Genomic DNA, 27,580 nt, shown 5'->3' with positions numbered 1-27,580 from the left:
GTGGTTCAGGGAAGCAGTTAGGTGATTCCAGCAGCCACAAACACAGCCCCTACTTAGATACTTTGTGTTACTGTGAGGCTCAGATGACTGAAAGACAGAAGGAAAGCTCATTTTTAAGAGCAAATTCATTATGAATTTGAATCAATAAGTCTTTTTTTTTTTTTTTTTTCGTGATGAAAGCTTGAATCTGAAGAGTTAAAGGAAGCCTGTGTTGATAGCAGCTGCTCACACTCCTGCTAGACGGGGTAAATGTGAGGTTACAAATTTCCTGACTCTGTCAAGTGAACAGGGATACAAAATGATGGAGGAAAGGAATTCCAGGGGACACAAAGCCAAGTGAGAAAAACTGAGGGAAGACGTAAGATGAGAAATACCGAACAGTCCTAAGCTGAGCTCGTTGAGGATTGCAACTCAGGGTATTACTGGGTGTTACAACCCAGATGGAAGGAAGATAAGTTCTTAGTACTGTAAGCGTCCTTCAGATATTTGCTTTAGCTTGAGCTGTCATTGAATCCCAAGCTTCTTGTTTTTAATAAGAGCAACTGTTCCAATTAGGATGAGTCATAGGAACATTCGTCTGATGAATGAAAAATGGCCAACTCTTACTGTTAATGCTGTTGTCCAAAAATCCTCTCCATCCAATCTTCAGTTACTTTAACCTGCAGCCACCAGTTTATATACTTCCTTGTTTATCACTGTGGGTGGGTTAATCATCTGTAGTATCTTTTTGCTGCCAGCTGGCATTATTAAAACAGGGTTGTTCTTTTAATATGGTACTCGAGTTCATGTTTTTTCTACCAGACTCAGGTTTTAAAGGTTTTGCATGGATTCTTGTGAGAGCTATCATCTTCCTCCAAACACGGTTTTAACAACAGTAGTATACAAACATGTTCCTTACTGGCTTATCTGTGATTATCCTTCTCAGCATCAGGGTAAAATGCTTGTCACTGTCAGCACTGTGAAGGTTTTTTCCACCTCTGAAACTCTCTTGCAGATTCACAGTTTGGAGGAGTAAAAGATCCCTTGACATGCTTTGGAAAATGAATGGTTCTTTTACTGGAATAATATTTTCTTTTCAAACAGGCCACTCCTCCGGTGAACATTCCAGGGTCAACAAAATTCACTCCCAATGGCAGTAGCTTTAGCATCTCTTGGCAGTCGCCTCCAGTTACCTTCACTGGCATTCCAGTAAGTGAATGACAAAAAAAAAAAAGAAGGGAAAAAAAGTTTTTAGTGTGTTTTCACAGTGTCTCATAACAGTAGGAATTTTGACAGGTACAGAACAGAAACAAGTTAAATTATGCCCCAGTTTGCTCGCTTGACTGATTGTACCCTCTTGCAATTCCCTTAAATGCAATACAGTGATTTTTGTCTTTTTTTTTTTTTTTTGTCTTGGTGACTACAAGCAGAGAACTGAATTGATAGTATGTTTTTTAAAATCCCTGCTTACAGAAGGATTTTCTGGTAGGTGCAGAACCCGTCACTACATGCTTGTTTTTCTGCCACTAAGAGATTGCTTATGAGGCTAGAGAGAAAATTAACAAGGCAGTGGTTATGTTAACAGGGTAATTGGAATCAAGCAATAGGGCTGTTATCTAAATGGACTCTGAAGACGAAGTATAGTTGAAAGGCAGCAGAAAGGAAAAATAAGGTATGAAGTGTGACCCCAATAGGCTACAGGGATGCGGCCTCTACTGACAGCAGAAAATTCTGTAATTTTGCACAAAAGATGCATGTAATACATTAAATACTTTTTATATTATTTTTAATATGAATACGTGTTGCAGTGCGACAACTTTTTAATGAAGGATTAGATGCAGTCAACTCTGGCCCTTTCTACAAATAGATAATGTATGAGGCCGTATTTTCTTACAGAACTGCAGAACTTGGCTGTTTGCTGAAACACAGGTTTCCAGTAGTGCTAAATGTAAGGCAGTATAGGTGTGGATGCTGAAGGGGGAAGTAAAAACCTTAGTGAAAGCTTCAGAGGGATTAGGTGTCCACTGCCTAGCATGGTGAGTGCTAAGAATAAACATAATCGCTGCCTTCAAGTAATGGAAGATCTTTTATGTAACAAGGGGAAATAAATATACATAAAATTTATTGTAATTTTTATTGGAAAGTATTTTTCGTTATAAATTAAGATCCCCTAATCATAAACTCACTTCATCTGATATTGTTTCATTTAATATTGTGCTTTCTGAATTTTTACAATGTATTGCATAACACACATTGCTCATTTAAAGAACCATATAGCTTTTTTTCCTACCGCCAGTGAATATTAGACATGGTGATAACAGATGCTATTTCCCTCCCTTTTCTTCACCAAGTGAATCTCCAAAGCTTCTTAACGTCAACCTTTGGCAAATCTTGGAGATTTTCTCAGACTGTGGTATCCTGCAGGTCTGATAAAAAATGAAAGTGGCTGAATCAATTACGCTGTGCTCTGCCAATGAATATTTATTAAGTTCTATCAAGGAGCAACTCACAGTGAAAGACATCATGCTGTCAGCAATTTGAACAAGAGCGCCTTGACAGAGCGCGCTATCTGTGAGGTTCCTCGAGTATTTGATTTCACAACAATGGGGTTGATACAGAGCAATTACGAAGCTGGCTCCTTCTGTGGAGTAGCAGAAATTGGTGCCAGTAGTGTTGGGAGTCTAAAAGTGCAATTATCCACACTGTAAATCAGACACATAAGAGGACAGGATTAGACGTGTGTGTTGAGTTTACTTGCTCAAGCAACAGCGTTGAACTCTAGCTTTAGAGCTGACACATCTCAAGGGAATTTAAGAGATGCCAAATCACTCTCAGAGAATTGTGTGAAGATGCCAATGATGTAGGTACAATTCAAAAATAATCCCAGTGCAAAAACCTTGGGAAGTGTTGATGATAGCAGAATAGTAAAGCGCTCTGGGAACCATATGAACTGATTTTTATGTGTCTGCTACGTAGGTCGTAGTAATGCCTCCTATTTACTTCCATGGAAACTCCAACAGATACAAAGAGCACAATAACACTGTTCGGCAGAGAACGTTCCCAGCTACAAAACACTGTTTTTCAACGCAGTCACTACCATTAGCTGTACATTTTTGCCAGCTGTGAACAAGAGCCTGCATGCCTCACTTGTAAAACTCTGCACCAGTGGAGGTGATCCACTGTCACCACTGCAGAAACACAACACTTGCTGCCTCACTGTGCTCACATCCACTGTTTGGTCTCCATAAACATTCAGTAAGCATCAGTGAATGTCAGTGGATGTCAGTTTTTTTCACGTGGAGGAATTCAATCCCACATCTTTGCTTGGTATGCGCTTCCACGTCAGCCGCCATTTTGTCAGTGTGCCCCTCTGCTGCCATACCGCAGATATTCGCCTCTGACACTGGGGGCAAACATAATAAAATAAGAGGCATTTCTTTTGGAGCAGCCCTTGTAATAGTCATAGGGCTTCTAGCCAAAAAAAACCAACCAGCCCAACCTTTTAAGTTCGCACACGCTTGAATATTCTGTCAGCAGTGAGGTCACTTAAGAATGAAAGGCTTGCCTGCAGTGGGAAATGATGTGTGCTAAGTGCAGATGTAAATGCAAAGTGATGCTAAATAACTGCATATTAAATGAAAGTTGCATTTTGCTTGTGCTTTTTTAAGTAAATGAGATATTGCCTTATAAAAGTAGGGCTGTGTTAGTTCTCACCCTTGCAGTGAGTGCAACTCCTTTAGGAAAGCTCTAGTCATATAGTGAAGCTTCTCTGCCTTACACAAGACTTATGTACAACCAGCCTGTGTGACAGAGCCAACGTAACACATGCTTTGCTCTGAGCACTATGCATGCCTTTCTGTATGTATTTGGCCCCTGAGGTTAGGTGCATGTCCACAACAAGCAAGGGAACTAATTCCAACTAGGCTAGTTCCAAGGGAGCTAGCAAGGGAGACTAATTCCAAGCCATTATTTTCTGTCTTACCCATAATAGTTACAGGCAGTTTTCTGAAATAGCTTTGGGCTACCTTTTTGGCTGGTGACAGACCACTGAGAAGTAAAAAGTGAGGTATGAATTTACAAAAGTATGTAGGCTACAAATTCTTTCATGTTATCAGCAGTGTGGGGATGGGATGAGTCTGTTGTGGGAGCCAAGAGGGCTGTTGAGCCAAGAACGTTTACAGTGCAGAGTAAAGGACTTAATTCAGTGCAGCTTGTTAGCAGCCTTGATCAGGACTTGCACTCCCATTGAAACCTGGGGGGCTGCATTGTAACTGCCCTGCAGCAAAATCCCTTCTCTCAGGCTGTCCCTTCACAAACAATGCAAAGTCACAGGCCAGAGCAATGTGCAAAATCCCTTCATCTATCTCACAGGGGGTTATTGGTATTCATCTGACACAGGCTGAGGTCTGCTTTTGTAGTTATTTTATCTGGTTAAACTGGAGAGAGCATTTGCTGTATTTCCCCAAACCTGAAGTGATGCTGCTCTGTACTCTAGTTTACTCTGCTTGCGTGACTAGACCTACAGAAAAGCAACGTGGAGCTGATAGCATGTACATATTTATACCTCCAACTTCTTCAGAACTTTAAATTATTTGTGTTTGTATGCTATATACTGACCTCTCCTTGGTACGTCAGCCGCTGTGTGTCACAAATTACTTCTTCTGGAAGCAGTTCTATGTACTTGTGACATATGGCAGCAGTTTGGTTGCCATAGATTTAAAGGTGTGTTTTTATTGCATTCATGTCTGCATGCAGTTCATAAGTGACCTTTTTGTCTGTACTGACAGGTCTCACCAACTCACAATCGTCCTGCCGGGAGTGGAGAGCAGAAGCAGTCCCACACAGTTCTGTCATCACCACCCAGAGTAGCGTTTGGATTGAGGTATGGGACCATTGGCTCCTGCAGACAGACCAGCAGCTTCAGACCCTGGGGGGTGTTTAGTAAATAAGATGTTGGTGGCCACAGAAACAGAAGAACTACAGCACCAACTGTGCTTGCAGTTGTCAGGCAGCTTCTTACTGGGATATTTCAGGATAACCCATCTATGCTTTTCATTAGCACCGAAAGTAAAGTTCTGGGGAAGAATGAGTTGTTGAGGAATGAAAAGGGCACAGACTGTGAGGGAGAACTGCAGGCCTTACGCCAGGTAGATCTGGAGTTCACATGCACATCTAAACTCCCCTGTAAAGCAGTGGTATGCAGATCCACTGTTCCAGTTGAAGCATCTTGAACTTCGTTGCTTTTTTCTCTGAAATGCTGGGCTGTCTGGTGAGTTCATCTCCATACATCCAGTGTGGTGTTTGACTCCAGTCAGATGAGTAAAAATGTATCTTACAGTAAATTAGATGGAGCGAAGCTTTGTGCCTTATCTTCCTAAATGGGAGCTGCAGTCACTTCCATTAATGATGGAATGGAGTCTGCTTTGAATAAAAAGTTCAAAAAGTTGTGTTAAAAAATCAAACTGCAATGCTGGATTTCTTGTAGTAAAGAAACTCTTTGTTTCTCACAGTCCTAAAAGGTGACTGAACCCTAAAAAGACAACAGAAAGCACAAGGAAGATTTTATGCTTTCCGATTTCAGTGTGACTCTCGGATCATTGCATGTGCTACAAATGGAACTCGGGGTGTTCCCAATTTGTGGACTGTGCCCATTGTCAGTAATCAAAAAATGCATATATATGCAAGAGAATAATCACAAGGCAGCTCCTGCGTGCCATGCAGTATCTCATGCAGGTATTAAGCAGTTGTGCCTGTACACTCACTTGATTTAAGGGCTCCAGGTCTGGCAGCACTGCTGTAATGAGCATTGGGTCGCACCTTGTAGCATTGCCCCTCAAGTTTGCTACGTGTTGAGTAGAGGTTCCTTAACAGTCACCTTAACCATTTTCTGCACTTCTCTTGTGAGCTCTAAGTATGGTGGTAGGATGGAGTACATGGCAATCACAGTGGCTTTAAAAGCAGGCACTGCCTGCCTTGCTGGCTTCAGGGAGGAAAAGAGCACACGTGAGCACGTTGCAGCTGAGGGCTGAAACTTGTTTTTAATTGCCTGGATGTTGTTCAGTCTGTGAGCTCAGCAAACCACGCAGGAAGGATGTACAAACTTAGGAGCTGGCAGCTCTTCCCCTCTTTTGCATATCTGCTGCATGCTTGCAGTCAAGGTCTGCTGCTCTGCTCTGTGCAGCATATTTGTAGCGCAGCGCTACAGCTGAGAGCACTTGTGTGCGATGTGAGCCTGGCTGTGCTGCGGGATAGCTGTGGTTGTCCATTATACCGTGGGCACTGCGTGTGGCTGAAGTAACACAAATCTAGATCAGGCTGAGCCTGGCTCAAGTATGGGCCGTGCACCAGCCTTGGAAGAGGGGAGCAGGCTCAGCAGCTGCTGCGAAGACTTCAGCCTTGCCATGCATCTGCTCGCTTCATCGCTCTTGGTCAGCTCCCAGGCACACCGCAGTCTCTTAGAAACTGGGGCATTCTCAACCATCTGCACGCCGCTGAACTCGTTGTCCTGACCTGGGGAGGTAAGGCCAGGCTGCAAAAGTGTGGTGTTCATGAGCTTCCCTTTCTCTCTGACAGGAAGCCAAGAGGGGAGGGGAAGAAGTGTCGGAAGGTCTATGGGATGGAGAACAGAGATATGTGGTGCACTGCTTGCCGGTGGAAGAAGGCCTGCCAAAGGTTCATCGACTGAAGAGCAAAGTTATGCAGAGGATTTAGGGATGGGGGAGGACAACGACAGGACCAGATTGCTACACCTGCACTGTATCACTTCCCGTTTCCCTCCAGTGATGTGGTGTTGGGGTTTTTGTTTTCTTATTTGTTTTTTGATTTGTTGGGTTGTTTTTTTTTTTACAAAGAGAGCTTTGTATTTCCAAGTGAAGCACTTGTAGCCAAGGAGAAGCACTAATTAAAACCTGTGTGGAGCAATAGAGCAAAAAAATAAATAAAAAATAAAAAGCAAAACCAAGAACACACAACAAAATTCTGTCTTACGAAGTATTGACACCGGAGCAGCTATCAGTGTTTTTCTGTGTTGGGTTTTTTTCGTTTAAAAAAGGAGAAGTGAATTCCTTGTTAACTCTCTGAGCTATTTGCTCCTTTGGGTCATTTTTAACCATTGCAGTCTCTTTGCTGCCAACGTCCGTATTTGCTAAACTGGACATTTTTTTCTTTTCCTGAAACGAAGATCTCTTTTTGAAAGCTTTCTAATAAACACTTCAGAGTCATATAAGCTACAGTTTACTCAACAAAAGCTGTAACTAAGACTGGAGACTGCTAAATAATTCTCCTGATATGAACGATCACGATGAGATTATATTTTTGGAAAGGGGCTGTGGGAAGGAGTTGGGATTTTTGTTTGTTTCTTTCTAGGAGAAAAGAAAAGGCAGAATTTTCCAGAAGGACAAACTGCTCCTGGAAGGCTTTTAAACCAGGCACAGACCGGCAGAGTGGAACAGAGTAACTCACGTACCAAATTGGATTTTGACCCTTTGGAGGAGGAAAAGCAGCAATGTAAAGTCACCAGCAGATCCGTCACCGCCAGAGTGGAGGGAAGAAACGCAATGATGGTTGATGGAAACCCATAAGAATATAATGGGGGTCCGGTAGCTTTTCTTACCGCTCTCCCTGTTGGTAGGGAGGAGCGACGGCTGGACCAGCACACGTGTTGCTGCAGGAGGCCTGTAAAGAGCTGGGAAATGCACTAGGATTCCATGTAGTACCTGTTCAGGGACACGATCCAGCCCAGCAGTTCTGCTCTTGCTTCCTCTTCTCTTATTTGAGAGATGGTTAAGATAATGGTTTGCTCAGCTTTTTTTTTTTTTCTACGTATTAAAGTTGCTAAAATTTATTTTGCGCAAAAAAAAAAAATGGTAAAGGAAATACCACATCATCATCTCAGAAAAAGAAGTACTACAGCAAAGGAACAACATCTGTATGGTAAATGTTCATTTCTTAACTCATTTTGATAAACAGATTAACGGGTTTCTATACTTGCAGATGTTGGAAGGATTGAGTACTTCAGTGTCTCTGTCCATTAGGAATTATACACCTGAATGTGGGAAGCTGTGTTCTGTCTCAACTTATATGGAATTACCATTAACTGACCATTATTTCATTGCAGAAATAAAATAAGGATTTACTATGATATGAATGTATACCATTAAATGACACTTGTCTGTTAAACAAAGCAAGACACCTTAAGGGGGAAAAAAGAAAAGCAAAACTTTGCTTCTTACTGGAGGCATTGAGGCCCAACATTTCTGGCTTTTTTTCTTCATACCATTTGAAAACAGACCAGATTTTTTTGTTGTTAATTATTTAATCTGCCTTGTCCTCTCTGAGAGAAGGGACTCTTAATTATCCGGAGAGCTTTCTAAAGTGTGGTCCAGAGTTCACTTGATAGCTTTGTTGAGCATGCACTGCTGCTTATGCCTGTGTGAAAGCACAGAACAACAGTGCAGGCGTCGAGAACACGCGCTAGGAATTCAGCAAAGCAGTACTGAGAGGTGAAGGATATAATAGGAGCTACTGGAGGATGTCATCTGGGTTCTTTTTAAACAAGTTAATTGGGCAATCAGATGCATAATTTGAGCATGCTATTTCTGCAGTTGTTTACAAATTGTGTAATTTACATGCACAAGCAGCGAGATATGCTTGCGTGCACACAATTTCTTACTATTTGCCTACTGTGTTCTGTAAGTCATTTAAAAAAACAACAGGAGATAGGCTCAAAAACATAGATAGACTCTGAAATATATACACGTATGTATGTGTGCGTCTATATATATGCACACGTAGATGTATGTATATATAAAATCTGGGATCAAATGGGAGGAGAAAGATTGGGTATCCATAGCCACTGTTATAAATTTGTTTTTTTTTCCCAGCAAAATGTGGGTTTTCTCTGCATGTTGTGTTGTTTCGGTTTCCTTAGTAAAATGCCTCTGGTAATTCATAGCCCCAAATTTCATCTTCTGACACTTTGTGTATTACTGTGGTAGGGCATACAAGACCTGGTCCTTCAGAGATGCTTCTGCCAATTTGCCCCTATTTTTACAAGCACTGCTAGACCGATTATAAAGCATTTCATAATTAATGTGGCTATCGTAAGACCTTCAGTATTTGCTTATATATTTGTTCTTCCCCTCCTTTTGTGTTTTGCCTGTTTGCTTTGGAGGATTTTGTAAAAATAATGTATTAGAATGTATGTTATTTTCTTAATGTCATGGCATCGTGAGCACCTTTCCTGAGGGCACTTTATGAATTACTGTAATAAGATTATTCTTTATAGATTTCTGCACAGAAGATGGGGGGTGTTGTCAGCACAGATCGCCCTCTGGTACACGTTTCATACAGATTACGTATAGGCACAAGGGCTGCAAATCATCAGGTGTGATAGAGAGATTTTGTTAAGAAGCTGAGACCAGAAAATGCTTCATCTGCCATAAATCCTGCCAGGACAGAGTTAAACAATCCGTATTTTCACACCAATGGCAATCAGCAGAGTTTATATTGAATGAGTTTGGCATCCTTAGGCTGTGGCATTCCTAGAGCTGCGTCTCGCTTGTGGTCTGGGGTGGCACAGCCCTTGTGCTGCCTGGGGCCTTCCCCAGTGCTTCAGGTCTCAAGCTCAGATTGCTGCCTGTCCTGCCATTACCAGGCGCCATCTGGAGCAACTTCTTCCATTTTTCCATGTATCGCTTCAGTGCTGTTTCGCGCTCTCTTACTGTTCTGCTGATACCTGCTTTGTGTCCAAGTTCTGCGCGGTCCTTCCAGAACGAGTAAGATCCTTTGTTTCCTAAGGAGGAACTGCCTTGAAGGGCTGCTCAAACCTTTGCTCATTTCTCATCATCAGTACCCACCATGTCCTGTAATTTCTGTGTTCGTAGTTTATAGGCCATGTCTGACCTTCCAAAAGTCAGGAGCAGTAGCCAGAGCTCTTCGCACAGTGTCTGTGTGCTGCGGGTGCATGGGTGTGTGTGTACATGTGGCAAGAGTGGGACCTCTCCCTGAGGTGTAAGGATGGAAGGATCTGTGTTAGCAGTGTACTGTCACGTACTGCTGTTGGTGCTGCTTAGAGAAGCTGTCCGCATCAGTGTCCCAGTGGCTATCAGCAGCATAGCTCCCAAATCTTTTCTTTAGTTTTCTTGCTTGAACAAAGCTATCTTCCATGTCATAGAATCATAGAATCATAGAATGGCCTGGGTTGAAAAGGACCACAGTGATAATTGAGTTTCAACCCCCTTCCGTGGGCAAAGTGACCAACCACCAGACCAGGCTGCCCAGAGCCACATCCAGCCTGGCCTTGAATGCCTCCAGGGATGGGGCATCCACAACCCCCTTGGGCAACCTGTTCCATTGTGTCACCACCCTCTGTGTGAAAACCTTCCTCCTAATATCTAACCCAAACTTCCCCTGTCTCAGTTTAAGACCATTCCCCCTTGTCCTGTCGCTATCCACCCTCATAAGCAGCCATTTCCCCTCCTGTTTTTACGCTCCCTTCAAATATTTGAAGGCCAGAATGAGGTCTCCCTGGAACCTTCTCCAAGCTAAACAAACCCAGTTCCCCCAGCCTTTCCTCATAGGAGAGATAAAAGTCCCCATTTATTCCACCCCTAAACAACAACAACAACAACAAAAATTCTGGAAAAAGAGGTATTCTAAGAAATGCAGTTTGAAAATGTGATTGTGTTCCACCTGCTTCTCTATGAAATAGCAGCTACTGGACATTACAAACTCCAGTCATCGTATTCATAACAATTGTTTCCACCCTGATGTGCCTGATTCTCTAGTGCCTTGCACAAGTGTAAGGGGTTACACAAGATGCAAAGTGAGCAAAAACTCTTCCACAAAGCAACGTGCAGCTTTGCAGTTGCCTGTGATCAATACCCGTCATGGCATGAGCCGGACCCATGGGGCCAGTGTGAGTGAGCAGGGCAGAAGGCCAGTCCCTCGACTTGCTTTGCCCACGTCAGTAGCCTGCTGTGGTCATTAGCTGTCTGACAATGCATGGATTCCTCGCACCGCTCTGTCACCTGCATCACTCTCTTCATTCCTTCTCCCCTTCACTAGGATAACAGACAGGCAGACAGCGGAAGGCAAAGCATTCCCAGAAAGTTCTCAGAGGACGTGCGTTTAAGAGCGGATTCCAGCTCTGTCTCTTGTCCCAGACATGGATTTCCTTGCCCCAGAACACTGTGGTTTTCATTTATCCCCACCCGCAGGACAGGCTGTGGTTTCCTGTCAGTGCTGTGGGTTGGGAACAGCTGGAGCCACGCAGCTCAGGATGCAGGGCAGTCAGTCACGGCTGTTAGCGTGGCAATGCAACGTGATTTCTTTCATCCTTCCTCTGTAAATTTGTTGAAAAACCACCTCAGAACACGGACGTGAAATGCAAAGATTGCTGGCCATGGGTAGAGATCCAGCAGGTTAGCAGAGAGGCTTGTTCCTGCTTAAATAGAAGTCATCTGTAGGAGTGTGCTCTCCTTTTCTTAAAAGCATTTGAATCAGGATACGTTTGTGAAGTCTCACCTTTATCTTCTGTTTGCACATTATTGCATATTCCTGTGGGTGATGGCACCAGAGCCGACCTGCACCGAGCAGTGGGTTCAGCCTGCACCTGGCAGGGCTTAGTGGGCGGGTGGCTGGGGGCTGCTGGAAAGCAGCAGTGTGAGATTTTGGGCTACTGTACGTACATTTCTGACACCGTCAGCAACATAATTGGTAAAGCATTAGCAAAAACCCGAGAACAAGGTCTGCTTCTGATGGCACCAAGGAAAATAAAATCCTTGTTGGTCCTATGCTTGTTGATATTAGGGAATGGATCAATTCATTGACAAGCCGGTGTTCTGCTTTTATAACACATAACACCGAGAATATTTCTCCTTCGGTGTGAATGGGAGACATCTAAAATGCCCATGAGATAGTTAAGCAATGCCAATACGATTTCAGCTGTTAAGCTCCTTTGGACAATACACAATATTACAGTGTCAGAGTAGGGTTTTGAGATTAAATCCAGATTCTTGATGTGCTTCCTTGCGAGACGTGGACTCTGATGTGCTTAAATGTTCATTTTTAACATCTTTGCCAAATGGGAAAGGCCGCGTTTTCTAACTTGCATTTAAAACCAGTCCTGTTCAAAAATTTATGTTTGACCTCAGAGTCTTTATGTTGCCGTGTTATACCCTGCGGCCATTCACACACAATGTGTAACGTGCAGATAAACAGAAGTTACTGAACTGTTTATACACAATGCCTTGGGAACGCTAACAAAAAAAGAGATACGGTTAACACAGATTTCCTCAGGGACCATAGGAAGGCTGCAAAGGCAGGATGTAGCTTTATTTGAATGGAAGATGGGTGAGAATTTGATTATTTCTTTTTTGTATTCTAGGCAGATTTAAAGAGCAATATGTCACTACTTGAATTACTAAGCTTGGAAGGAAGCACTAATTGGTGAGCGTGATCTCACTTAACACTATCGCTTATGAAGTTCCAAATACAGAACAGACATTTTAGCTGTGAGAAAAATGGAGGAAATGAGCTTGAACCATAACCTAAATACAGTACAAACCTATACATTTGTATAAATATTTTCAGAACATGCTGTAAATATTAAGGGTTCTTGTTTATATGATTGCTTGATTGAAGCGTACTTTGTTTATAATTGAACTACTTCTTACCAATTTACTCCAGCAAGCAAAAAAAAAAAAAGAACATGCTAACATTATAGCCCACAGGGTTTTCTGCATTGCAAAGGGAATGTGAGAAAAAAGAAACGTTGTAACTGTATATTTTACCACGTGAAAGCATTTCTTAGATAGGTAAGAGGTGTTCCATCAAGTGGAAGGGAACTTACTGGAGCACATCAGGAAGAAGTGTGTGAGCTGCATGAAAGTGTTGTCCCACGTGTACTGTGGTGCACATGGCGCTCCTGGAGGCACTCTGAGGGCATCTGAGGGCTCTGAGGGCATCGGGAAATAAGGACGTTCACCTAAAACATGAAGATATTGTGCTTTTAAGACACAGATGAGGTTGTCCCTGTGTAATTTTCTAGTGCTAAAGAACATCAGTACTTTTACTGCAATGAAAATAGTAGCCTTATTAGTAAGGTGCAATACTTATGAAGGGCTAAACTGTGGAAACAAGTGGTGTGTGGGTACACCACTGCCAAACGTGCACTCTTGTAGAACCAGCTTCTATAGCACGGGGACCTTAGTACCTCTCTGAAATTATCACGTTGGTATAATTTTATAACCCTTTATTGTAAGTTATGAAACAGAATTTGGGATTTCAGAAGAACCAAAAGAGGGGAAGCTGTAAGCTATATAGAATTGTGGTACGTTGTCTTATGTGCCAGAAGTAGCTTAAACACCTTCACAAAGCTAGGCACATTTTGGATTACTGAAAAAAAAAAATACTACCCTTGGTTACAAAAATAGTTTAACCTGAATTCAGTCTGAAATCTGCAGTAATGTCAAGAAAATGCCTTCTGCTGAGTAAATTTTGCTTCATTTCTTGCCTAGTAATATCAGGCTTTATTTGTTCACAGTCAGTGCTCTGATTGTGAAGATATTCCCCCACTAGCAGTACTTGGCTTGAAATCGTGTTCGTTTGAAAGTACCTTTTGAAATGGAGAGATTTCTTCCTTTACTGTCCCATATGATAATGATTTGTGCTGTCTTGAGTAGGGAGTCCATCAAGCAAATAGATATGTACAGAAAGAGTACTTTGTAGTTCTGTCACAGAAGGAATGTGAATGACCAAATGGGAGGGCTGCTCACCTCGTTCCAGGTGAATAGTGAGGTGCACAGAATAGAGGGTGCTCAGTGTGGTGCATCCTAGGCTTTTGCTGTAAAATAAGGACACGCTGCTGTTTTTCCATTGCTTACTGTTCTTGTCATCTTCTCAGAATCCGTCTTCTTGTGAAAGATTGGAAGAATTCCATCTGCTGAACAGGAGGGCTTTGTTCTTTTCTTCTGACTTCCTCCATTAAGGGGCCAAAGGATAAGCTGAGATTGAGAGACATCAGCAGCAGACTTGAGCCGTGAGGGAAGACATGAAACAAAATTGCTCAGAAAAAGAAAGTAGAATGCATCTTGTGTCTTGGCTCTTTCTACATGTGACTGATACCTGTGGCTGGAGAATAAGGTTGCACAGAGGAAACCTTGTAGCACAATCCTCATTCAGATGCTAAAGCACTTTCCCCCCCCGGTCGCGCAAACAGTTTAGCAGGAATTACTTCTAATTAGTCTGAGGAGGAGAGGAAGAGCAGGAGGTGTTGTTCTAAGTAGAGCACCTTGTGAAGCTTGCACAAACCCGTCCCGTAGCCAAGGTCCCACACCGCATGTCTCATCCTGCAGTTTGCATGAGTCCAAAGCAATTGGTCACCGAGGTCTCTCTTGATTTCATTTACAAGTCTGATAAGACGTCTTGTTGCACAATTAAGAGGAAAATGCACTGGAAGGAGCTGAGCTTGATGCATTCCATGTTTTTCTCAGGAGAGCTGCCATTAGCCCTGTGGATAACTTCAATGACCAGGACTGCTCCCATGAGTGGCAGCTGTAGAGAAGGAATATTGGATTTTCCTCCATGCGATTGTTCCCACTGGCACTGGGACTTACGGACCTGTGGGTGTCCCCTTCTGAGTGCTGGAAGTGAGAAATGTGCAATCAGGCTTTGTGAGAGGAGTAGATATGTACCTAGAGATGTGCTCACTGCTGCTAGAAGGCCTTGGTGGGTTTCCAGTGATACCAGAATGCCTGTAGGTTGGATGTGTCATTTAGGGGTGGATTTAAGAGCTGCTTGGCACGTGGTGTTCAGTGTGCCATGCATCCCACTACTGCCAGGCCTGGGAAGGAGGTTTCTCAGAGCAGGATCCAGAATGGCTGCCAGCCTGTCGTGGCCTCGCTGCCATCAGCTGCTGCATGCACCTCTGGGCCACCCAATGGGAGGTAACCCAGTGCTCTTTAGGGGAATGAATGTTCTTTTCAGATTGTGAAATGGGACTGCCCTGGTTTTGCCTAGCACTGCCATTTCAAAGCAGGTTGGGTGGACCCAAGCCTGGGCTCCTGCCCTTGCCCCCAGACTCTTCTTTCTGCTGGGGCCTGGAGAGATCTATCCCGGTTTTGCTGGCTTGGATCCCTCCTGAAAGCACAGGCCTGTATAAAATGCCTAAGGCTGCTTCATGGGTTGGTAGCTCTGCATTTCATGTGGCAGGAACGGTAACGGGGCCCTGGCCTGCCTGCTCCAGCTGTGGTCTCAGCAAGGGCTTGGACACCAAACCTCTACAGCTGCACTGGCAGCTGCTCGCTCAGAACTCCTGGAATAATTAATCCATTATAATTAATTAATTAATTAATCCATTAAAACAGCATTGACTTTGACATGAAAATGATTTTGTAGAGAAAAAACAGGAGTTATATCAATAATCCTATATCCCGCAAACCATAAGACTATATGTTAAGTGTGGCATGGTTTTGCTAAGCAGATACTGGAGGAGTAACGGGACATCAAGAGCAACCTCTGGGGACCTCAGTCCGGCCCTGACCCCAGGTACACCCTGGAGCCAAGCTGATGTTACTTGGGGTAATTTCAGGTAATGCACGATGGGGAGGTGCTCTCTCTCTCTGTACATCTCTGGGCCACAGAGAACCAGGATACATTTCTTGTCCTGATAGTGGAACTTTCCTAAATAGAAAGATCCATCTCCTCTTGCATATTTTTGGTCTCTGGAGTCAGTAGGACGGTGGTGGGGAATGCTGGTGGGAAAGGGTTCATAACGTACTTGGAGAAAGACAACATCAATTGCACTATGATTATTTACACTGTGTGAAAAAAAGCAATTATACTTCCTAGTCATCCACTACTTATATTTTAAAAGTATTTCCGATGAAGACAGGAGTGAACTTAGCACACATTATGAGTCTGTAGAAAAACAAGAGCCCAGTGGCCCAGTGTTAATGAATACAGAACTTCTTGTACATGCTGCTTGCAGGAAGTATCCATGCATCCTTTTGTCTCTTTTCAGTCACAAAAGGGAAATACCTGCCTGCATATATTGGTTTTCCTTCCATTCCTATCAAATATTGCTTTGGAGAGTATAAAGTAATTTGAAGTTCTTTTTCTGCTTTATTGTTAGAACCAGAGCATTTTCTCTTACAGTGTAAATTTACTTTTGTGGAGCTTTAATGCGCTCTGCATTGCACTTTATATATTTGTCACTTGTTGGGCCATTTATTTTTGATATACAAAACAATAATTTTTTTGTTACTCTAGTTTTACCTAGAAAATAACCATGCAACTAAGATGTTTTTATAAAAATGCAAGTTCCATGAAATGTAGCAAATAAACTATTTAGATTGGAAATCTTTTTAATGATAGCGCTGAGAAATATTATAGCCTCTGAAATGATTTACTATGTAGGAAATTCAATATATTTATGGATGAGTATCCATTGGAGTATCAATAAATGGAGTATGGATAAACAGGAGACAAAGCTCGAGCCGTTGGATTTGCTTATATGAAAGACTTGTATTAGTTCAATTGATATGAGCCTGAGATGGCCCTTGGCTCTGCGGGGCTGCACTCACGCGAGTATGACTGACCTACCATCAGAAGCCAATGCTGTTTCTGTTTGTTTTTTTTCTGGCTTTATCCCCTCCAGCTTGGGGAACCAGTGTCCTAAAGACAATCTTCTTGTTCCTAAGTGCGCTAATGAAGAACTCATCTTCCCCAGAATTTTGTTGTCAAGCATGGGACCCTAACACTGTCCACATGTAGGTTAATATAAATATTTTTAGATGCCAATTTCAGTGCTTTAAATGAAAACCAATTTCTCTGCCCCTGCACAGAATCCCTTGAAATTTTGTGGAGTATGCTGAAAGATAAAGACATTTGTACTTTGTCCAGACTGTGTTTGTTCCAAATCACAGCTGGTACTGTGTGTGCCTGCGATACCCATCCTGCAGAGCTGAGCGGTGAAGGGGACGAGGGGCTGTGATGGCTCCTCCTTCACACGGTGAAGCACTCTCCCTAGCTGTACACACAGGCTCTCAGTCTTTGGTGGGAGACGGAAATCCCTGTGGAAGCTCCTTGTCAGCCACGCAGCAGAGTTCCTGGCCTTCTTCAGAGCCTTCAGATGCTCTGCTTTCTCATTTCTGCATCCATAGGTGCCAGCGGAAGCGAATGGCTCAGCCGCACAGTGTGAAGACAGTCCCAGCTTGAGTTGCAAATGCATCATCTTGCTATTGTTTCACCCAGCTTCAGCTTCACCTACAAAAGATAAGCAGGGTCAAGGGGCTCTGACGGACGGTGGTTCTTCAGGCAGCACACACAGCTCTGCTGCCCAGCTGCTTTCTGTGTTCCTGCATGTGTTTAAAGGAAAGTTGAAAAGAGAGAGGAGACTTTTACAAGTAGCTGATACTGGCAATCTCATTTGATCCTGCCATCCTGAGGCAGAGGCACAGATGTAGGTGACGTGCTTCCACTGCTGGCCACTTGCACGTGGCCCAACAGCCAGCAGACTCTGTTTCTTAAGCTGAAACCCTTCCCAGAACAGCAAAATGCCACCATGAAGACGTTTGTTATCTTCCTCTCTGTCTTCTTGTTGCACTGGCGGCAGGAGAAAAGTGCAGGAATCATAGGAGCCCGGCCATGACTCATCCAAATGCCTTTGCACTGCCACAGGTGTTAGGTGAAAAATGTACAGTCTTGGGCTCTCCAGAATTTTGCTGTTACTTTCCATGCAAAAAAAAAAAAAAAAAAGGATTTAAAGTCTTAGGGTCCACATCTGAGTTGATTTTGCATGCTGAATCAAGAGCACTTCCAACAGACTTCAGATACGTAGGCAGTCATCCTTTGTACAAGTGATGACACTCGAGTGTTTTGATTATTTTTCTTAAAGCATTTGTGAAATTAGCAGTGAGCATATTAGTGGCTTAAAATCTATGAAAATAACTGAGATTAAGTATTAAAAGCATGTGCTTTCATGTGAAACGTGAAAGAATACTACTGAAAGTATTTAGTTTGCTAAGCACTGGCTCCTGAGTTTGTTAATGCACTAAACTTGCATTTGACAGAGTAACTTCTTCTAAATAGAGCAAGTAATAATTTCTTCTCAAATTATTTGGATAATTCAGGAAATGAACAGTTTGTTTCTGGTCACTGGGTTTTAGAAGGAAGAAATCTCATCCTCCTTTTAAAATTCAGTATTTGGATGGAAAAAAATCTTCTTGCTTTTCCATTCCCAACTGAATGATCAGTTCAAGTAAGGATCTAAGTCATCCCATAACTTTTTTTAAAGTAAAAACTAGGAACATGAAGAAACATGAACGTGAGGAATCATGAACAAAGTCAATAACTATTTTCAGACCATTCTGATTAGTAAAAGTCTTTGTTAAAATTATGTTCTGTTGCACAGCTCCCTGATTTAGTGAGAAAGCAATTTTTCTTCTGAAAGAAAGAAAAAAGAGGGAAAAGGACAAATGGAAAACAAGATTAAACGAGATCATTTAAACCCAGGTTTCCTGCTTGTTTTTAGGTCCATCCCACCCATTCTATCACTGTTGTGTGTTCAGGGATGCTCAGGACAACAGACATTCCTCACGGGGAGCAGCTCGGTTCCAAAGTGTGAAATCAAAGCTGTGAGCAAATTCAAAATATTAGCTATTGCCAAAAAAAGCATCAAAGCACTACTTGCTACTGAACGGGAATTTCAGTGTTTCAAAGGAATCACTTTTTAATCTAGTTCATTGCTGTATTTACAAACAGGTTGCTGTTGTTCTGCTTGCTTGTCTCTTAGGGCTATGTTTGTCCACACACCTCGGAGCAGGGCACACTGGTACTCAGATGGCCACAACTGAACTGGAATCTCTCACAATTCCCAGTTACGTTACACATTTTTTTGAAGAAACAGCAGTCTTTGAATGAAAAACTACTTAAAAGCATCTCAAAATAAGGCAACGAGAAAAAGAAACAGCTTTGTTTGGGAAATACCACCAAGTTCCCATCAACCCACAAGATGCGTGCTTAATTGCCCTCCTGTAGCTTTGTCAGATTGCATTTCTGTTGAAGGCAGGTGGTGATTAAACTACATAGCATAGAGACTTCCTTTGATCTATGTAAATGAATGTATATGTATAAACTATGCATTTTCATCCAGCTGCAAACTGTATCTCTAAGTGGTTAAATCTAACCTCTTCCTCAATGTTAGTAACTCCCAAACTCCAGGAGATGAAGGTGCTCCTCATCTTTTTTAGCATGTAATTCTCTCCTGTCTTGCTTCTGTGCTTTACAAAGGCAAGATGTGTGGTGGGGGAGCTGCAGGGCCCAACGAGCAGTGAGCAGGGCCATGGCTGAAGCAGGAACACGCGAATGAGACCAGGTTGGGCCCAGCATGGTTGAGCAGAGGGCTGCAGCTGCTGCTCCAGCTCCAGCACTTCTTTCACAATTGGGCAGCAGAGCAGGACTAGCAGCTACTGCCTCACACGGGGTCAGTGGGAGTGTGCAGCAGTGCTGGAAGAAGCTATGCCAAGGAGGAGGTCACTGCAGACTGGGTTTACAGCCCTCACTGTCTCCTTGTGAGAGCCTTTCTGGCCACCACAGCCCCAGGTCTGCCCTTACCTCTCCGTGGTACACAGGAGCCTCCTTTGGCTGCAGATGCCTGGCAGCACTCACAGCATGCAGTTCTTCACGGTGAGCACTGGTGGGGCTTCAGGAGAGGAAGGGTCAGGCCCTGTTCTGAGCATATCCCTGCTAGAAGGAATTAGGAGAGGTGAAAAATGGAGGTCTCGTTCTAGTAGCTGTTGTAATGAAGGCAAAAGGTGCTGCATGCAATGTTATTGCTTACATTTCAGGTTGTTGCTGTAATATTCATCAGCCCGGTCTGGTCAGTGACCTAAGTGTGTTTCATATGGCTTATCTTGCAGGAAGAAAGACCAAAAAAATAAAAAAAATAAATAGAAAGAAAGAAAAGATCCTTGCTTTAAAGTAAAAGCAAGAGTGGACTAAATCAAATCTTTCTCTCTTCTTTATATGCAACCTATTCAAATATTTGATACTAGTATGGCAGCAGTGGTATTTTTATCTATCCAGAGATGTGCATTCATTTAGGTTATGCTTGATTGAGAAGTATTTTTGCAGTATGTATTTGTATTTGATGGGCTTCGGCCCTTCATTTTGTATTCTTTACAAGAATTAGCATGGAAATGATGCTTCCCCATTTATTGAGCTACCTGACCATCCCAGCTGTCTGCATACAAAATATTTCCAGAACTTTGGAGGATTTGGGATTTTGGTTTGGTTTAAACACTGTCCTTCTTTAAAAAATAAAAATAAAAATAAATGCAGTGCTATTTTAATAGCAAAGCATATTCCTTACCAGGGCCCCTGCGATGTGATGCAGAGAACCCAGTGACATGATGCAAATGTGGGTTCTCAGCAGCCACAGCTCCCATGGCTGTAGCATGTACACCAGCAGAGGAGCTGCCCCCAGGAGGGGTATGTGGAGCTGTGGGGTGCTCAGTGTGCAGGGGGGGGGCTCTGTGGAGCTGGCACATCCTCCTACCAGGACGTGGCCTGTAACAGCAACAGAAGGACACTGCTGCATCTCTCTGCAACCCGTGATGTCCTGCAGGTCTGCCGTGGCTCCGGCTGCAGTCCCTCAGCTCAGAACCCTGAGCGCAGTGCTCGGGCTTTGGCATCACTTACGATCACAAAGGTAACTTTTTAAATGAGAAAGAGCTTCCAACTCTGGCACTAATGGAAATACTGAATACTTTTAATATATATATATATATATTTGGAAAGTATTTGAAAAAAAAAAAAAAAAAGTGTGTTTTTTTATACAACTTTTAGCCAAATAGAAGCATTCTGATTATTACTTCTGTGGACAGCTGTCCACCTGTAAATAAATTCCTATGTTCAGGTACCTGAACCTGAAGAAAAAAATAATAAAGACTGTTCAGCGGCTATGCGCTTTGCTAGCTCTTGGTTCCTTTGTACATAAGAGGTAACTGTTTAAATGTTGGGTGGGTTTTTTATTTAACTGCTGTTCCTCTAAAGAAAGAAGAAGAAAAAAAAATCTTTTGACTTTGTTTTCTCTTTTCTGAGTCAATACAAAGATTTTCTAACTTTTTACTGCAGAAATGGATAAATCCGTGGTGCTATGATGTGAATCTGAGAGTCAAACTGGCCATAGCAGACACACCGGTTAGGGATGCACTTTTCCTGTGGCACACAATGTATTTTCTCAGAACGGACTTTCAAAGGACCATCAGATGTTTACATTTCTTCTTGTTGCCCCAAATAGTTTTGGATATTGAAATAACTTCCAAAAATAGAGAAAGACGTGATGCATTACCGATGTGATGAATCCTTACATCTAGGTATCTACAACAGGTTTGTACAAATACCATTTTAGAGATAGTTGAAATATTGGGCTTTCATACTTTGTAATGCTTTGATGTGACAATAAATATGCTGTTGCTATCTATCTAGTCTAACCTCATTGTAGACCTGTAATTTCCTGTTTATGGTTATGTCATGAATTGCACTGGCTTGACTTCAGCCAAATACTGACTGTTCAGCTGAAATATTCCGACTGTTATGATGTCCACAAAACATTAATTAAATGCACTTGTAACCGACTACTGAGGAGTATGTCAAGTTATTCATGTAATAAAACCCATATGTATAACTTCTGCAACTTGTTTATGTGACTCTCAGTTCCTTTACAGCCACGAACACCAGCGTACCAACCAAGGGCCAACTCAAGTCCATGACAGCCTTTGCATGGACTTCATTACAAACAGCACTGACTCCTCTCCCATCGATCAGAAGGCAGATACTAATACACATGATCTAAGACATACAGGATAGGAATGTGGACTTCAAATTTTACATTTGGGCCTGCTGACAGTTAAGTTCAGCCTTCAGCAGGTAACTACTCTTTGCCATTTATGGGCTTATGCTATAGAACTGGTCCTCCTGATGTACTATGCTACAAGCACCTTTTCCTGCCCTGTCCTTGCCTAGCAGTGGGGGCATAGCCTCCCCGTGTACACCAAGAAACATTGCTGACAGCCAAAGCTTCAGGATTAGCCTTCTTTCTCATGGCAAACCTAATGAAGCTACAGCTTCCAACTTGCGAGTTCCAACTTGGACGTTCCCAAAAAAGGGTATAAATTAATACTGTTTCTGTCCAAACTCTCAACTCCCCTACTAGCTTTGTTAGGTCACATTTAAATTTTCCCAATGCATTCCTCCCCTCTGCTGGCAAAGCCAACTCCAATATAACTAGCAGGGCTATTAAACTTAATGAGTGGTTTAATCACACTTTGGTTCATATTTTTCTCTCTTCCAGCGACACCTCACCACACACATGGATGAGCAGCTGTCCGTCTCTCGTAAGGAAGATCTCTGAGCCCACCTGTTCTCCAAGGCAGTTAGAACAGCTCAGAGAAGGGCCTCCATCCTGCTGCCTACCGCTGCCAGTTGGGATAGTCTGAATGGCCCCCCCTCAGCTGCTGGGAGAGCTGCTCCTTGGGGGCTTCTGCTGGAGCAGTCCATCAGCTTTGGAGATGCCTCCTGCCAGGGAGGTACCCAGAGCTGTCCAACCTGCACCATGGGAGACCTGTGACTAGGTGATTCCACAGCCAGCTCCTCCAGAAATAAAAAGGATTTTGAAGTCATAATTAGCAAGGAAGCGGTTAGTGCTATTTCAGATTAAATCCCACTAATTAAATGCCACTCTAAGAGATAATAATCTCTGCTGTGATTGATGTTTCTGAAGACAGGCACACCGACCACAACAGCTAGCTTTATGCAAATGACATGCTTTGTAATTCTGTACAAAGCAGAAGCATTAAAGAAAAGCTATTTCAGTTTAGTGTAAGGTTGAATACCTTCACTCTTTCCACTTCCTCACAGGCTGTGGCCCTTTTTGAGCTAATTCCAGACAGCTTTAATAAATAAGTGACTACCTCACGTGCATTTGTTTAGAAGTATTTCATACCTTCACATACTTTAGAAAATGTTGAGCCAGAACAATCCTTTCTCTGCACGCATGAATAACTTCCTCTGAATTCATTTCTTTTATCTAAAATAATTCCCTAAATTCAAATTTGGGTTTCAAATACTCCTGGCTGCGAGAAAACAGCCTACTTTTCTTGAAGTATTCTGTGCATTTTATATTTTAAATATTGCCATCATCTTTTTCTACGCCAGTGCCTTCGAGACCTGTTCTCCAAATGTAGTGCTACAAAACCATTATGGTATGGTCTTGGTTCTTGTGTGAGATCCTGATAGGAACTGTTGCACTGAAAAGACACATCTTAGCAATGAAAGTGCTACTCCAGGAACAGTAGTATTTGGTTCCCCTTAAATGAATGCATTATTTTCTATTTTATCTGCTTAAGCTGCCAACTTTTTTCTTCCCCTCCCTCCCACTCTTTCTTATGATGCCAAGAAAAATATTTCAGTTATAAATTTGGCCTTATTAGTTTGAAGTCTAAGCTGTGAGAGTCAGCAGTAGAAAACTTGCAGCACTAAGCTATAGGCCTTTACTAAACTCCCTTACAAAATGGCTGCAGGGGTTGTTTTTCACACAGAGCTGTTGAGGCAGAGCCTAATATAGGGTAGAGAGAGTATGCCAAGTATTTTATTTTTCAGAACATTCTGACCAGGTGGGTAGATACCAATAGTAGCTGAGGCGGATAGGTAGGGTAGGGAGAGCCTAGTATACCTTGTCCTCTTGTCCCCCTTGATGAATGGGGAACCGCAGATGGGCTTAGAATACATCGTCCTCCTGTCTCCCTTTGAAAAATGAAAAACAACAGGTGGGTGATAGACCTTATATGGAAGTGTACCTTAGAAACTGCTTCGGGTGGGTTGTGAGCCTGAGATGCTCAGCCAAGGAGTTCCAGAAGAAATGTGACACGCGTTGGAGATACTGTACGTAACAGTATGGATTTCTCTGACAAGATGTGCAATTTCACCCTTGCCACAAGGGTGTGTGCACCCATTATTGCAGTAATGAGTAAACTTTGCTGCTCCACAAATATTGTTGCCTGACTGGAAATTACTGATTTTTCAGTGTTTCTCACATAAGCTACACTTACTCTTTTAGCTAATAAAAGTAAACAGTACATTCAGATTTTTGTTCTAAATTTAGCTCTGGAACGGAGAAAGAAAGAATTTGCACCTTCCTGTATTACAGCTTCCAGATGCTATCACCTTGAACAGATAAAACCTATTTTTTTCCCCTCACATTCACCGGGGAAGGAGAAGTTTTCAAACACATCAGTTTTAAGGCAAGGCAAATGTCTCAGCTTTGCCCTGTAGCCACTATAGTACAGTGTCCCCTGAAGCAAGACTTTATTTAATTGTGAAGCTGTCAAACAAAAGGAAACCAATCAATCAATCAAATAAAAAACAACCTTAAGGACGGGGCAAGGAAAAAGGGAGGTTGAACCACTACCAAGGTTTGGGTTAAACTACCAAGCTTGTTATTAACCAAGCTATAGCATAGCTTGAGGTGTCTAAATATGACTGCAAGTCACTGATCCACCAAACTAAAGTAAACTTGGTTTAGAAACCAATTTCTCCAAATTCCTTTCGAAAATGAGAACATGTAGAAAAAGGAAAAATAACTACAAACCAATTCTTTTCATCAGGGATGAGATTAAAGATAAGAGGAGGCCAAGGCTGCTGCTGAATGCCGCTGAATGCCTGCCAGTCTCGCCGCCGTAGGTGGGAACTGAACGTTCCGCGCCCGACAGAATTTGAGGCCCGATCACCGCAACTGCAAACTTGTATAGTGCTGACCTCCTGTGGCCTGCAACGAAGCTGCAGTTGGCAAAAAGCAGCGGCACGGCGAGGCCGGCGGGATAGCGGCTGGTGGGGAGCTCTGAGAGTGCGGGAAGCACATCTCGAGAGCCTCCCCCGGTCCTTTTCATTTTCGTGTTTAACTCCTCAGCATGCAAAATCCTACACAGAATTATAGAATGATTAACTTTGGAAAAGATCTCTAGGATCATCTAGTCCAACCATCAACCCATCCCCACCGTGTCATTAAAATATATTCCTCAGAGCCACACCTCCACATTTCTTGTACACCTCAAGGAATGATGACTCCACCACCCCCCTGGACAGCCCGTTCCAGTGCCTTACCACTCTTTCTGAGAAGAAATGTTTCTTAATACCCAACCCAAACCTCCCCTGGTGCAACTTAAAGCCTTTACCTCTCATCCTATCACTATTACCTGGGAGAAGAGGCCAACCACCACCTCCTTTCAGGGAGCTGTAGAGAGCACTAGAGGCTTCCCTGAGCTTCCTGTTCTTCAGACGGAAAAACCCCAGTTCCCTCAGCTGGCCCACTAAGTCTTGTGCTCCAGACCCTTCACAGCTTCATTGCCCTTCTCTGGACACACTCCAGGGCCCCAGCGTCTCTTTTGTAGTGAGGGGCCCAAAACTGAACACAGTACTCGAAGTGCAGCCTCACCAGTGTCGATTGCCTCCTTAGTTCTGCTAGCTGCGCTGCTGCTGATTCAAGCCAGGGTGCCATTGGTCTTTCATGTCCATATAGGAAAACTAATTGGCTCAGCACCTTACTAAAGGTGCGCATTACTAAAACACAACTAGTCTACCAGGCAGTTCTTAAATCTGGGGAAGAATGTGGCAAAATTCCTCACAAAAACAGCAGCTACTGCAGCAGCAGCAGCAATCTCCTCCCAGATCATTGCAGTCAGGGACAGACCTGTGTCCTTTTGTCACTAATACTGAGCTACCTTGTTCTGCACAAGGCAAAAGAGAGCATCCCTCTCTCTGTGGTTAAGTGCACCTGACTGACTGATAGGTGAATGTGCACACCTCGTGCCTTGCTGCTGCTCTCCTTGTTGCCCCATTTCCCCCATCTGCTGTAACACAGCCATCACAGTGAGCCATGTACACACAGCATCTTCACTACTCTGCCTCCAAGCACTCATCCGTGTCACTCAAACTATTTCACCCACCCTACTTAGACCCCAGAGGACCAGAAAGTTGGTCAACAAGTGAAATCCTAGATATTGTTAAGTCCCTCAGTAGTGAGCTTGCTTCAGGTCACAGTGCAGCTGTTACCAGCTTCACCAGGAGTGACCTGTCAAAGTCCCAGAGCCATGAGGAGCAGAATATGGTTCACTGCAGTCTTAACCCAGCCCTAATCTCTGTTGCAGCAGGCACAATGTCATGATGTGACTCTGTTGTCCCTCCATCCCTGCCTCCTGCTCTATCACTACACCTGGCTCTGCATCCTGCCACCCCAATCCCCGCAGCTGGTACAGGACATCCCCAACCCCTGAAGCACCAAGACTCTCACACAAACATTACCCATACAAGCAAGGGTGTTTGAAATCCCACTAGAGAAGCCATACCTGCAGCCTTGCATTTAGTGGAGTCAGGAAGAGTGCTGCCAACACAGTCATCCTTTCAGGGCACCTCCAGAAATGGGAGCACACCAGAAATGTCTTCATCTGCCCACGGAGCTGGAACTGCAAACATAAACATGGGAGTCCTTCAAGCTAAAGCTAAAATCTCACCCCAGAAGGAGCAGAGAGCAAGCCACCCCCAGATATTGCTGCCAGACAAACAGAATGCTTTTTAGCCCTTTCCAGGACATCAACAAAGCTTATAGCCATATTAGAGCAGAAACGGGCTCTTCTTTTCACCCCTCCTTTTTTTTCTCCTCTGTTCTGCTCCTTGCAGGCTTCTTACTCCACTGTATATTAGTACCATTGCCATTATTTCCCTTCAAGCTGGAAGCATGCAGTCAGTAAAGTGGTGACTCACATAACCATATTGAGCCTGAGCTTTTAGCTGGGGCCGAGTAGGCTTTTTGCAGTGCTTGAATGCTGGCATTTCTGTTAGAAGACTCAAATGATGTCCTCTGCAGAAAGGCCAGGGTTCCTTCCTTCTGCTCACAGACCTCTTGACCTGGGAAAGCAAAGAGGATACAGAGTAAGGAATGGAGGGAGAAAGGGAAATGGTTTTTACTTCCTTGGCTTTAGTAAAAATCAGAAAATTCCAAAAATACTCTGAAAATCCCACTCCTGGGCTCTATTCCCAGGCTATTTCTTTCTTGGGTTTTCTTTCTTCTAAAGGTTTATGTTCTCACCCAGCATGGTGGGCAGGAGTTCTGGCATTTCAGGCTGAACATACGCTGCATGCCTTGCTGAGGGGTGATCTTCAGAGCACCCCCCCTCCCCCCCCCCCCCCTCCCAATCAGCTCTGATGCTTTCCAAAACGAGAAGTCTCTGAGTGAAGATGTTTCATATTTAGGGTCAGCCCTCGACGAAGATGCATCCTTCACAGCACTGCTACGAGCCATGGGCAGGGAGGTAAACCTGCTGTTGAGTCAGGGCAGAGGAACTAGGAAGTTATCAGAGGAAAGCAAGATGAAAGTGGAAGGAAAATGAAGTAAGCAGGTGATAAAATAATTCTGTTATAGAGGAAGAAAGCCAGAAGGATCAAAGGATCTCTTTTATTTGCATTTTATCCTCATTTCTGTTCCTTGCAGTTTCCTACCTCTGCTGTACATTATTATCACCTCTACTATAAAACTTTCCTGTTG

The 27,580-nt window shown here is 43.2% G+C and overlaps 1 protein-coding gene and 1 long non-coding RNA gene across 10 annotated transcripts in view; one reads left to right on the top strand and one right to left on the bottom strand.

Annotated features, from left to right (window-relative positions):
- The window catches only part of ZNF704 (zinc finger protein 704), a 92,251-nt gene extending 70,572 nt beyond the window's left edge, over positions 1-21,679 (top strand). For 6 of the 9 annotated variants that reach the window (XM_046937993.1, XM_015282859.4, XM_046937992.1 and 3 more), the window contains 3 exons: positions 1,084-1,188; positions 4,767-4,861; positions 6,553-21,679. In XM_046937993.1, the coding sequence (XP_046793949.1) occupies positions 1,084-1,188; positions 4,767-4,861; positions 6,553-6,664 (312 nt within the window). In that variant the 3' untranslated portion in view covers positions 6,665-21,679. Of the gene's footprint in view, positions 1-1,083; positions 1,189-4,766; positions 4,862-5,489; positions 5,643-6,552 lie in introns of those variants that run through there. The other 3 variants (XR_005857482.2, XM_040695799.2, XM_025148016.3) reach the window with 3 other exon arrangements.
- On the bottom strand, positions 1,184-13,020 carry LOC121109989. The gene is made up of 3 exons (XR_005857483.2): positions 4,597-13,020; positions 2,490-2,681; positions 1,184-2,405 (listed from the first exon to the last, which is right to left on the bottom strand). It is a non-coding gene; the product is annotated as an uncharacterized LOC121109989 (long non-coding RNA).
- Positions 21,680-27,580: the final 5,901 nt, after the last annotated feature.

This window comes from Gallus gallus, chromosome 2 (assembly GCF_016699485.2).
Source record: "Gallus gallus isolate bGalGal1 chromosome 2, bGalGal1.mat.broiler.GRCg7b, whole genome shotgun sequence".
In the NCBI taxonomy this organism is placed as follows: Eukaryota; Metazoa; Chordata; class Aves; order Galliformes; family Phasianidae; genus Gallus; species Gallus gallus.
This window is presented reverse-complemented; position numbering and strand designations above follow the sequence as displayed.